The sequence below is a fragment of the Lagenorhynchus albirostris genome, chromosome 11 (assembly GCF_949774975.1).
Source record: "Lagenorhynchus albirostris chromosome 11, mLagAlb1.1, whole genome shotgun sequence".
Classification (NCBI taxonomy): Eukaryota; Metazoa; Chordata; class Mammalia; order Artiodactyla; family Delphinidae; genus Lagenorhynchus; species Lagenorhynchus albirostris.
In genome coordinates this window covers 66,331,974-66,345,534 of record NC_083105.1, presented here as the reverse complement: position 1 = coordinate 66,345,534, position 13,561 = coordinate 66,331,974, and the positions used below count along the sequence as shown (strand labels likewise).

General features: G+C 37.3%; 1 protein-coding gene across 1 annotated transcript in view; it reads left to right on the top strand.

Annotated features, from left to right (window-relative positions):
* The window catches only part of ARID2 (AT-rich interaction domain 2), a 170,681-nt gene that overhangs the window by 154,688 nt on the left and 2,432 nt on the right, over positions 1 to 13,561 (top strand). Inside the window, exons 17-20 of the mRNA XM_060166464.1 lie at positions 624 to 762; positions 855 to 940; positions 3,776 to 3,899; positions 3,989 to 4,080. Coding sequence (XP_060022447.1) covers positions 624 to 762; positions 855 to 940; positions 3,776 to 3,899; positions 3,989 to 4,080 — 441 coding nt within the window. The remainder of the gene's footprint in view (positions 1 to 623; positions 763 to 854; positions 941 to 3,775; positions 3,900 to 3,988; positions 4,081 to 13,561) is intronic.

Genomic DNA, 13,561 nt, shown 5'->3' with positions numbered 1-13,561 from the left:
GATTTTCTTCAGGTTTCTGTCCTTGGCCGGATACACTCAGGCATTTGTATTATTAATATTAAGCCTCAGGGTCTGTGAGTGAATAGGGTGTGATGTTGGAGAAACGAGAGACATGACTTCTTAAACATAGATGGACATACAAAATGTGAATTCAACTAAAAAGTCAGAGTCACCAAAATGTGTAGCATTTAGATTTTTAGCTTGAATATGCTAGAGTTTATTATATGTAATATGAAATCTGATAAATGCTTGAGCAGCTTCTAAAAGTACAAGAGTATGGTATTTGTTTATAAGATAATGTTCTGTTGTGTTTTTAAATGAAATTTTATTTACTTTCAAGAGATTCTTAACTGACCTTCATTGAAGGTAGGGAATTAAGAATGAAACACTAGGCTTAAAACAAATTACCAGAAGTGTTCAGAACAATTGAGTATTTGACTTTAAATATAAGCAGAAATTTAAAAAATATTCTTTGAAATGAAATGAACTTGAAATTTGTTTGCACTGTTTTGCTTAATATTTCTATACATTGATCTGGAGCTTTTATATTAGGAGAGCAGGTTTTCTATTTTAAAGAACATATCTAAGTGTTAGAAAACTTCTACTGCTTTTATTTTTTGTAGGTGGTTTCAGACCCCCTCACAGGTTTTCTACCATGCAGCAACTGAACATGGAGGGAAGGACGTATATCCAGGGCAGTGTCTTTGGGAAGGTTGTGAGCCTTTTCAGCGACAGAGGTTTTCTTTCATTACCCACTTACAGGTACACTTTCTTAATACTATTTGGTTTGTAACTCATTTGGTTGTGTTAAAGATCTTGATGCATATGTTTTTTACTTCCTCTTTCTCAAAAAGGACAAACACTGTTCAAAGGATGCCCTGCTTGCAGGATTAAAACAAGACGAACCAGGACAAGCAGGAAGTCAGAAATCTTCTATCAAGTAAGGAATCTGAGTTCACTTCCTGTTGCACATAAAAAAAGACAAATCAGGAAACCAGGCAAAACTTAGTAATAAAAGGCCATTTAGTATGTCGGGAGACAGGAAACCTGGGTTGTAGTCCACCTCTACCATTAACCAGCTATGTATGTGACCCTGTTCAAATGGTGTAAATGCCCTAGGAATCACTTCTCATTTTGGCTGGACCACATGGTCTGTAAGTACCTTGTAGCTCTAATATTTTGATTCCACTTTGTAGACAAGTCATTGGAAGTAATGACAGATGATATATGAGAAATGCTTTGTAAACTGCAAATAAATATATGGTTCTTTGTCCTTTGAGAGAGTAGTTGAACATGTACTTGATAATGGCAAAGAGATTTATTCTTACAGCTACTCCTGAGGAGAGGCCAAGGTGGCATGTGAGGGTCCAATATAAAATTGTGTATGTCACATTTACTCTATGGTTATTCATTTACCTATTATTTCATGAACACATACTTGTAGTCAAGTTCTGAGTTAGCTGTAGATTCCTGTAAGGTCCTTATTAGATTTACATAGTATTTCCTGTTCTGTTTCTGAGGCCTTTAGTTGTAAACTCTGTAACCTGAAAAATACAGTCAGCCCTCCATATCCTCAGGTTCGGCATCTGAGGATTCAACCAACCAGGGATCAAAAATACTTGGAAAAAAAAAAATGTCAGGAAGCTCCAAAAAGCAAAACTTGAATTTGCCATGCACTGGCAACTATTTGCATAGCATGTACATTGTATTGGGTGTATAAGTAGTCTAGAGATGATTCAAAGCACACAGGAAGATGTGTGGAGGTTATATGCAAAGGCAGTCATCGCTCGGTATCTACCTGGGATTGGTTCCAGGATTTTGGTATCCACAGAGGGTCCTGGACCCAATCCCCCGTGGACACCAAGGGACAACTGTATTTTAAATTCTCATAATGTGAAAATAAATTAATTTGTCACCATTTATTGAGATACTGCTGTGTACTGGGCATTATGCCAGACATAGGGAATTCTAAGAACAAGATATAGTGTAACTTCACAGAGTTGAAATTTTAGACAGAGAACCAGAAGTATAGGAACACAGAAGCTGCTTACATACTTTATTCATTCCATTACTGTTTACTTTATTCTCTCCATTACTATTTATTCCACGTGCTAGGCACTAAGGTATAGCACGAGGTATACGTGACCAAGATGTTTTGCTGTTTTCAAGTCTGGAGATGCAATGAGAGGTATAGGTAATTCTTATTATATGGTGTAATAAGTCCTAAAATGAAGATATGCACAAGACACTGTGAGAGCCCACCTAAACCAACCTAGGAGACCAGGGAAGGCTTTCTGATAGAAAGCACATCCAAACTGAGACCCAAAGAATGAGGAGTAAATAGCTGAGGGTTTCATAAGCCATAATCATGAGTTTGGATTTTACCCTAAAGGCAGTAGAAAGTCATTTTTCTGCCAAGTATCTTTTTCTGTAAATTTCACTGCACAGTTGACCCTCGAACAACACAGATATGAACTGGGAGGATCTACTTATACGCGGATTTTTGTCACGGTAAATACTACAGTGCTGCACCATCTGTGGTTGGTTGAACCCACAAATGTGGAACTGTGGATGTGGAGGGCCAGCTGTAAAGTTATATGCGGATTTTTCACTGCAGAGAGAGTGGGTGCCCCTAACTCCCATGTTGTTCAAGGGTGAACTGTATTTAATTTCTATGTATTATGTAGCCTATAAGAGTATGTTGCAGTATGTTTGATTTTGCTCAAATTTGGAGGAATTTATATTTGGTATATCAGTTACAATCAATCAAAAATCTTTGTCACTTATACATAAAATCTAATAATAATTTTCATCTGTGTCCATATATAGATATCCTTACTTGTAGACATCTATAAGTAGATATAGATAAAAAGTGGTTTACAATTTAAAGATTGCTTTTATGTTAACTTACTTAATATTCAGAATTACTTTACTCATGTAAAAAGGTGCCAGAAATATCCCCACTTTACAGATGCAAAACCTGAAGCACAAAGGGGCAAACTGAACTTGAAAGTCGTGCAGCTAGTTACAGTGTCAGAAATAGGATTTCCTCACTGTGAGCCAGTGCTCTCGCCACTCCTGCCCCACCAGAATACAGCAGATACTGGTACAATTTTTCTGCTTGGCGAAGGAGACCTAGAGTAGTTTGAAATCTGATTTTATATAAAATCTACCTCTGCAGTCCCTCCATTCTGTATCTTTCCTAAAGAACAGTAGAGCTATACTGAAAGAATTGATTGAAATTGGTAAATAATGAAGAAAAATTATGTAACATAGTAATAGTTTGAAGTGTAATAGTTGGCATAATTTTGTATTATTATCATATTAGGTTATCTTTTCCTGGGTGACCTATACATATACCAGTACATTCTCAGGTAATATTATTTTACTCCTAGGTACAGTTTAGCAAAAATAATTTGCAGCTCAAATTGTACACTAGTCTTTGTTAACATCTTTACATTGCATTCAAAGATGTAAACTTCACAACTTTGAATACTATGTTGTATTTATATATGGGCTGTACCAGAACATCTGTTGTTTGCTTTAAAGTTGATAGATCGGAAAATAAAAGACTTGAAACTTCTCCTTGATACCGAGAGCCCTTATGCCTAGGCTGACACAAGAGTGAATATTACTGCTGGGCCATGGGAGCTTTTACTCACCCTATGTCCAGAGTTTCAGAGTAACCACCTTAGGGGTTGGCAGGTTGGTCATTCGTTATCAGTCTGTCTGCTGCATCATGTTAACAGTCTCTTTCTCTCTCTGGTCAATTTAGGCAGCCAGCTGTAGGGGGCACAAGCTCAACTCCTAGAGCACAAAAGGCCATTGTGAATCATCCCAGTGCTGCCCTTATGGCTCTTAGGAGAGGATCAAGAAACCTTGTCTTTCGAGATTTTACAGTGAGTAAGCCTCGAAAGCCTTATCTGTAAATGTGTGCACACTGTGTGATTTAGATCTTCATTCTTTTTCTTTTCTTTTCCTTTTTAAGGATGAAAAAGAGGGACCAATAACTAAACACATCCGACTAACAGCTGCCTTAATATTAAAAAATATTGGTAAATATTCAGAATGTGGTCGCAGGTGAGTAATCTGTTTTCTGTAGCCAGAGTGAATCTAGATTATTTTACTTTTACCCATAAGTTAATAAGGTTTGATGCCGGCATTTTATTCACTGCTTTTCGCATAAATTTTTGGATATGTCCGAAAGCTTATGTCAAGCTCAGGCCATCATGGATTCTTAAAAGCCAAAAAAATAGAAGTTGAAACAACCAAAAGGTTTTCTTTTAACTTGTTTCATTAGGTTAAATTTCTTGCTGGTCATAGAATTTAAGTTTATTTATTTATATTCATTTATTTTGGCTGCATTGGTTCTTTATTGCTGCGTGTGGGCATTCTCTAGTTGTGGCGAGTAGGGGCTACTCCTTGTTGCGTTGCACAGGCTCTAGGCACACGGGCTTCAGTAGTTGTGACACACAGGCTCAGTAGTTGTGGCTCGCGGGCTCTAGAGCCTAGGCTCAGTAGCTGTGGAGCACGGGCTTAGTTGCTCCGCGGCATGTGGGATCTTCCTGGACCAGGACTCGAACCCGTGTCCCCTGCATTGGCAGGCAGATTCTTAACCACTGCGCCACCAGGGAAGCCCTGGTCACAGAATTTAGAGCAAAAAGTAGATCTATAAGAGAAAACTTAGGAGTTTACTGGGAGGAAAAATGAATTGCTCACTTGAATCATGTGGAATTAGAATGGAATTCAGTTTGATAATTACCGTTTTAATGAAACCATCAAAGCCATACGTGTGCTGAGATTCACTATAATACTCTGAAGTTTTAAAAGTTACATTTTAGTGAACTTAAGAGAAAACTTAGGATTTTGTAGATCTATAGCAACTGGAAACAATAACTAACCCTAGAGAGAGCAAATGTGGATTTGCCTCCCTTGTCTCCCTTGAAGCTTGAAGCTAATATTCTAGTATTATTCGTCCTCCATCTTCAGCTGACCCAACTCAGGCTCCTTCATTGGGAAGGTGTCCTCTGATGCATCTTGCCTTCCAGATAGTGATTTTTTTCTCCTAGTCTCTCTCCTCTCACATACTATTAATCGAATCTACCTTGGTTCTCCTCCCCCCATTTTACCTTGTGTTAGGTCTTTAATGATATTTCTTGCAGTAACCTTCCAACTGGACTTTCCAAACATAAAAACAGTGCCATCGATTACAAAAAAAAAACCAATTAATTTAACTATATCAGACTTTAAAGCTTCTGCAAATTAATGATGAATAAAACTTAAAACTAAAGTTTTTAAAAAGTATTTTTAATGACAAAAGTTACTATATTTAGTGTATCAAGTATTCCCACAGAGGAATAAGAAAAATTCTTAACACTCAAATGAAAAATAAGCATAGTTTTTCAGGGAAAAAAAAGAAATATGAAGGTTTTGTCACTAGCATCTCCCAGCTTCATTCATGAGTTCTTCCTTCCTTTCTCACTGTATTTCCCTCCTCACCCCTCCTTTTGCTACATTTCAGTTTTAGCCAAACTAAACCACATGCAGATTCCAACCATGCAAGACGTCCTTCGTGTCTCACTTTTGTACATTTGTTCCAGTGCTATACTGTCCTCCCCGTGTTGTGGCCCATTTAGTATCTGCAAGCCCCCGTGATTCAGCTCAGACGTTGGCTTCTGTGTGCTGCTTTTCCTATGCTGTGTTCCCCTTCCTCACTGAGTTTGTTCTTCTTTATTTTTGTAACATGTCTGTCTTATAACATTTCATCTTACTGTTTTGTAAGTAGTTATGTGGCTTTTTTCCACTACTGACCTAACTACAGATTTTCTCTGATTAATCTTTGTAGCCCAATTGCCCAATACATCAGAGATAATCCCTACTTCCTATTCTTCCTTCAAGACTCAACCCAGGTCACCTCTTCCTTTCCTGACATCTCCCTCACTACCTACCCTTGACCTAAGGTGCCACCCACACATTGCTTTGTTACCACCTTACATGATGAGATCTGTGAAAGCAGGGGTTGAATATTTATTTTTGTTTTTGTGTCCTCAGTGCCTAGCATAGTTTTGGAAATATAACAGTGATTCAATAAATATTTGATTGATAGACAGATGGAAGGGAAGAAGGTCTCAAAAATTCATTTTTTCCTAGAGTTCTGATCTGGAATTTGTGTAGACAGTTGGAATTCTAAAAGTAATTTTATAACTTTTCCCTCACATTCAAATTGTACATTCTTAGGCTTACAGCAAAGCCACTTTGGCTACATCTAATATAATTATTGAACCAAAGTTTTCATCTTACACTTTGTGTTTTGTTGTTGAGTTTTTTTTTTTTTTTTTTTTTTTTGCGGTACGCGGGCCTCTCACTGCTGTGGCCTCTCCCGTTGTGGAGCACAGGCTCCGGACACGCAGGCTCAGCAGCCATGGCTCACGGGTCCAGCCGCTCTGCAGCATGTGGGATCTTCCCGGACCGGGGCACGAACCCACGTCCCCTGCATCGGCAGGCAGACTCTCAACCACTGCGCCACCAGGGAAGCCCTGTTGTTGATTTTGTTATTTTATTTAACTCTAAACCTTCTAGATGTCTTTTGGCATCTTCAGGTGCTATGATCTTAGAAAAGCAGAAGCAGAAGAATTAAAACAATCCATTAAATTCTTCCCATTCACCCTCCCAGTCTGGGTTGAAATCCCCATGTAGAACCTCTATCGAATATCTCCAGTAATGAGGAGTTTTGCTAGAACAGGAGTACTGACAGAATCTGGCAAAACATATGTGAAGAAAAAAGTATAGGAAATCAGGTATTGCAAAAGATAATTCTTTGTTGATATATTTCCTCGTCTCTGGTGGAGTAAGTTAACGGGTGTGATTTTTTTTTTTTTTAACTAAAGCAAATTCTATTTGCAATAAGAAAATTACAGGTCAACAGGAAGATATATGGAAATTTACTTTCATTCTTACAGTACAGTATACTGAAGAGTATGAAATGTCAGAATTTTTTTAAATTTTAAGTTCAGAATCTGATTGAATAATGTAAACTTTTGGGCTTCCCTGGTGGCGCAGTGGTTGAGAGTCTGCCTGCCGATGCAGGGGACACGGGTTCGTGCCCTGGTCTGGGAAGATCCCACATGCTGCGGAGCGGCTGGGTCCATGAGCCATGGCCGCTGAGCCTGCGCGTCCGGAGCCTGTGCTCCGCAACGGGGAGGCCACAACAGTGAGAGGCCTGTGTACCGCAAAAAATAAATAAATAAATAAATAAAAATAATGTAAACTTTTAAAATGCAGTTTATCTCCTTTATGACTAAACTTGAGCTTTGGAGAATTGCAATATGTTTCTCCTCTTTTTGATGTATACCTTTTGTCAGTGTAACACATGGGTCTTATTTAAAAATCAAATACTTTCACTAATAATGAACAATCTGAAAAAGAAACGAACAGTTCTATTTACAGTAAATCAAAAGAATAAAATAATCACATTAACCAAGGAGGTGGAAGATTTGTACATTGAGAACTATAAAACATTGCTGAAAGAAATTAAAGAAGATGTAAATAAATGGAAAGACATCCTTTGTTCATGGATTGGAAGACTTAATATACTTTAGATGTCAATACTACCCAAAGCAACCTACAGATTCAATGCAACCCCTATCAAAATTTCAGTGACATTTTTGCAGAAATAGAAATATTTGTTCTAAAATTCATATGGAATCTCAAGGAACCTTGAATAGCAAAACTATCTGGAAAAGGGAGAACAAAGTTAGAGGACTCATACTTTCTGATTTCAAATTTCACTGCAAAGCTATAGTAATCAAAACAGTGTACTGGGCTTCCCTGGTGGCGCAGTGGTTGAGCGTCCGCCTGCCGCTGCGGGGGACACGGGTTCGTGCCCCGGTCTGGGAAGATCCCACATGCCGCGGAGTGGCTGCGCCCGGGAGCCATGGCCGCTGAGCCTGCGCGTCCGGAGCCTGTGCTCCGCAACGGGAGAGGCCACAACAGCGAGAGGCCCGCATACAGCAAAAAAAAAAAAAAAACAGTGTACTGTCTTTAGTGACATAAAGACAGACATATTAACCAAGGAAACAGAATGGAGAGCCCAGACATATGTGGTCCTTGCATATGTGGTCAAATGATTTTCAGTAAGGATGCCAATTCTCTATTCAATGAGGAAAAGATAGTCTTTTCAACAAATGGAGTTGGGAAAACTGGAAATTCACATGCAAAAGAATGAAGTTGAACCCTTACCTAACACCATATGCAAAAATTAACCCAAAATGCATCAAAGACCTAAAAGTAAGAGCTAAAACTATAAAACTCTTAGAAAAAGCTTCATGACATTGGATTTGACAGTGGTTTCTTGGATATGACACCAATGGCACAGGCAACAAAAGAAAACGTAAATTGAATTTCATCAAAATTAGAAACTTGTGCATCAGAGGACACTATCAATAGAATAAAAAGACATTCAACAGAATGAGAGAAAAGAATTACAAATCAAATATCTGATAAAGGGGTTAATATTCAGACTATATAAAGAACTCCTAAAACTCAACAACAAAAAGAAAACAAACCAAATCAAAAATGGGCAGAGGACTTGAATAGAAATATCTCCAAAGAAGATAAATAAATGGCCAATAAGCATATGAAAAGATGTTCAACATTACTAATCATTAGGAAAATGCAAATCAAAACCACAATGAGGTACTACTTCAAACCCATTAGAATGGCTATTATTAAAAACAAACAAACAAAAAATCGAAAACAATTAAGTGTTGGCAAGAATGTGGAAAAATTGGAACCCTTGTGTGTTGCTGATGGAAATATAAAGTGGCACGGCCACTGTGGAAAAGAGTGTGGCCATTCGTCAAAAAATGAAACATTTCATTCTACCTTTTGGGTATATACACAAAGGAATTTAAAGCAGGGAGTTGAACAGATATTTATGCACCATTTTCATGGCAGCATTATTCACAGTAGCCAAAAGGTAGAAGCATCCCACCAGTCCATCAACAGAGGAATGGATAACTAAAATGTGTGTGTATATGCAATGGAATATTACTCAGCCTTAAAAAAAGAATGAAATTCTGATACATTCTACAACATGGATAAACCTTGAAGACATTGTGTTAAGTGAAATAAGCCAGGCACAAAATGACAGATATTGTATGATTCCACTTAAATGAGGTACCTAGAAAGTAGAACAGTGTAACAGCCCCCAGCAGGGGGTTGGGGGAGTGAGGCAGTGGGGGTGTTCTTGTTGGTTGTGGGAAGGTGAAAAAGTGCTGGCGATGGATGGTGGTGACGGTTGCACAACAGTGTCACTGTACTTCATGCCCCTGAACTGCACACTTAAAGATGGTTAAAGTAGTAAATTTTGTATGATGTATATTTTACAATTTAAAACTAAAAACAAGAACAAAGGAGGGATTTGGGGGAAATGCAGAGTGGCTACTAAGGAGTATTTGGTTTCTTTTGGGGGATGATGAAAATATTCTGAAATTGATTGTCGTGATGGTTGCACAATTCTGTTAATATACTAAATACCACTGAATTGTACACTTTAAACAAGTGAATTGTGTGGTATATGAATTATGTCTCAATAAAGCTGTTATAAAATTTTTTTTAATTAAATGGTAAAGCTTATAACAAACTATATAGTCCCCTACTTCACCCTTCCTACCCACATCCAAGGAAGAGCTTTCAACAAGTTGAGCTAATTTTTCTGGTATTTGCCTCCATGTTTCTAAATAACATGTTTATGTTACTATTTCTTAATTTACCTATTTTGCACTTTACCTGTTGACTCTCTTTCTATTGAACACTGTTAAAACCTCTCTTCCTTACGCTTTTCATTTCCTCATAATATTGTGACATCTTAAATCAGATGTTGTTGTATTGTTTGATGCTGAGCCCCGTGCTACTGTTTTACATTTCTTTTTCTCTCTTTGTTTTTGCGGGGTTAATGATTGTCTTGCTTCTTCATTAGCTTTTAATGGGCCTAATGCTGATTTTCCCATATATTTCAATCAGTATCTTTCAAGCCTTTGTATAAGCTATCTAAAAAACACAGTTGTTAAACCTCTATCAGTTCTACATTTTTTTCCCCTTGGAAACTGGCCTTGGTAGTCTAGACAGCTTACTTTGTAAGCCTGGTACACAGCTGTCCTTGGGAATTCCTTCTACGTTGAAACCTTTTTCTTGAATCCTACTTACTTCTTTTACTTGAGTTCCTCCCTCATTGTAGTAAGGTACATCCTCCAATAATTTCAAGGCCCTACCTGTCTGAAAATGTTTTTAGTCTACCCTTAGTCTTGATAGTTTGGTTAGATATAGAATTCTAGATTGAAAAATCACTTTCCTTTAAAAATCTGAGGACATTGCTCTAATGTCTTCTAGCATGCAGCTTTGCTGTTGACAAGTCCGGTGACATTCTGATTCCCATTCCTTTGTATGAGATCTATTCCCCCCCACCCCCACCCTCCAGAAGTTGTTAGGGTCTTTTTTTTTGTTTTTTTTCCAATTTCTGTTATTCTGAAATTTCATGAATGCTGTGTCTTATTGTGGGTGTTTTTTGTTGTTGCTGTCATTGAAGTGGGCATTTCATTTCAGTGGATCCTTTCAATCAAGAGATTCATGTCCTTAAGTAATGGGAAACTTTCTCAAATGTTTCTTTTTATAATTCCCTGCTATCCATTGTCTGTTCCCATTTCTAGAACTTCTGGTTTTTTTTGGATGCTAGACCCTTGTAGAGTGATCCTCTAACTTTCTTTTCTTTCTTAGCTTTCAATTTTGTCTGTTTAATCTGTTTTCTAGAAACTTCCTTGACTTTATCATCAAATCTACTGCATTACTTCATCTGCCATGCTTTAAATTCTAAGAGCTCTTTTTAAGTTGTCAGTTGTTGCTGTTTTTATAACATCCTATTCATAGGTTGAATACAGTGCTTGCTCATCTCTCTCTCAGGATATTAATGCCAGTATTTTTGAAGTTTCTTCTGCTCCTAGTATGGTTGCTGTGTACTCGAAATTACTTGAAATGTCTGAGGATTGGGGGCTTCGTGTTACATTTTAAGAATGAAATACCTGCTAGCTAGTTGGAAGCTCTGGATGCATGACCCCCACGTGTCACTAGTGATTGCCATTTTAGGGTGACCCCCGATGAACCAGTTTGTTTCCTAGAAGCCCCTCAAACGTCAGTCTTCGTAGAGATTGTTTCTCCAGGGAAGAATCTTTGATTTCCTTGCCTTTAGAAGTGGGCAACTTGAAGGAGAGTCCGTGAGGGCGTGCACTGTGGAAACAGAATTGGGGGTGGGGTGGGCAGGAGGACCTCACTGGGGTCGAGTACGTTCACTTTCCTTCACGCCGTCTATGTCTCTGTAAGTCCTAACCCTTTCTGGTTTAGTTCCTTCAGAAAATAAATTTCTTTTATTCATTTTGGGAGGGAAAGGAGATAAACTTGCATCAAACTGTGCTATTTTCCTAAAAGCTGATTTGTGTCTTAAATTGTTTTCACTAATGCTACTTACAAATTATTTCTTATCTATTAAGTGCATTAAAGTGACACAATGTTTATCCTTTGTTAAACATATCAAAAAGATAAAGGAACTTTTGAAATTTGAAATTGAAAGAATATCATTTTATACAACAAAAAAGGCATATTTCATTTTTTATCTAGTGAGTGCTTATTTAATTCTTTAAAACCTCCCAATATAAAAAATATTAATTTATATCAAAAATGAAATGGTTACTTTAAAATCATCCTAGTGATTGAAATGTAGTCTTTCTAGTTTTATCCATGTGACATAAAAATAAAAGAAAGAATACTTTTTAACATGTGACTGTTCATCAGTTTGGAAAATATGATTTTATTTAAGCTTTTGAAAGTAAAGGCTTTTTGCTTTGTCACAATGTTCATTGATTATAGAGGGGAAATAATTTGATTCCACTTAGTAGGTTATTTTTAAATCGAGTCTTTTATGGCTATTTTTTCTTTTCCAGAAAAAAAATTGTAGACATTTTATAGTTCATTTAAAAATTTGTTAAATAAACTTTTGAAGTAAATCATGCCTAAAGAAAAGTAAAAAACAACAGAAGTGTGAAGCTCAATGAACTGTCACAAGGTGAACCACCACATAACTAACCATCCAAGTTACAAAATTGATCAACACCACTTCCACGGAGTCCCTCCGAGTGACCCCAGTCTTTACCCCGTCCTTGTCTGTGGGACTACTGTCCTGATCTGTAACACCATAGATTAACTTCACTTGATTTTGAACTTTATATAAGTAAAATCATATATTTTTTCTTGTGCTAGCTTTTTTTTTCTCAACTTTGTTTGTGAAATTCTTTCATGTTGCATGAAGTAGTACTGTGTATATATAGCAGTATAAAATTCTGTCGTATGAATATACTCAAATTTACTTTTTCCATTCTTTTTTTTTTTTTTTTTTTGCGGTATGGGGGCCTCTCAGTGTTGTGGCCTCTCCCGTTGCGGAGCACAGGCTCCAGACGCGCGGGCTCAGCGGCCATGGCTCACGGGCCTAGCTGTTCCACAGCATGTGGGATCTTCCTGAACCGGGGCATGAACCCGTGTCCCCTGCATCGGCAGGTGGACTCTCAACCACTGCACCACCATTCTATTTTTGATGGACATATGGGTTGTTTCCAGTTTGGGACTATTAAGAATAATGCTGCTATGAACATTCTATGAACATTTTTTGGCCGTATATGTACATATTTCTGTTGAGCTTTTATGAAGGATTGGTGATTTCATTGGTGCTTTATTTTAGTACATAACGCCAAACAATTCCAAAGTGGTTTTATCAATTTACACTCCCTCCAGCAATGTTATGAGAGAGTCTCAGTTGCTCCACATACTTGCCAACATTTGCTATTGTAATTTTAATATTTAATTTTAGCCATTCTTTTGGGTGTGTGGAGTATGTACATATGGAAGTTACAAAAGCAGATACCCTAACAGCCAAAAAATGTATGAAAAGGTACCCAACTTATTAGACATCAATCTCAATTTTTTTTAAACAGTTTCATATATATTTTTTGTTTCACTTTGTTTTGCTATGGTAAAGATGACTACAGTCCCCACATGTTAAATTTTGGCTTTGAATTTCTTTGTTCCTATAAGTTGTTTCCTTATATTGTTTTTCATTCAAAATTTAGAAGTCTTCATCTCCTTCCTTTTCTGCTAGTTCCTTTTACTCAGGGTTATTTAAATGAGGGCAGTGAATCGCATGGGTTCTTTGGTAATCTCATGCTCGTTGATTTTTTTTTTCTAACATTTAATGTGGAAATTTTCACACATAAGGCAAACTTGAAATAATTTTGCAGTGAACACTCATATACCAGTCACCTAGCTTTTACCATTGACATTTTACTGTATGTACTTTATCACGTGTCTACCCATCCTTCCATTTCTGGCTGATTTACCACTTTTCTCCTCAACCCTTGGCATCACTGTCTGTAGACAGTACTCATCTTTATAATTTCTCTTCTTTATATACACAGTCACAGCAATATTGTAATTTGAGGGGTGGAAACTTTCTTTCAAAGTT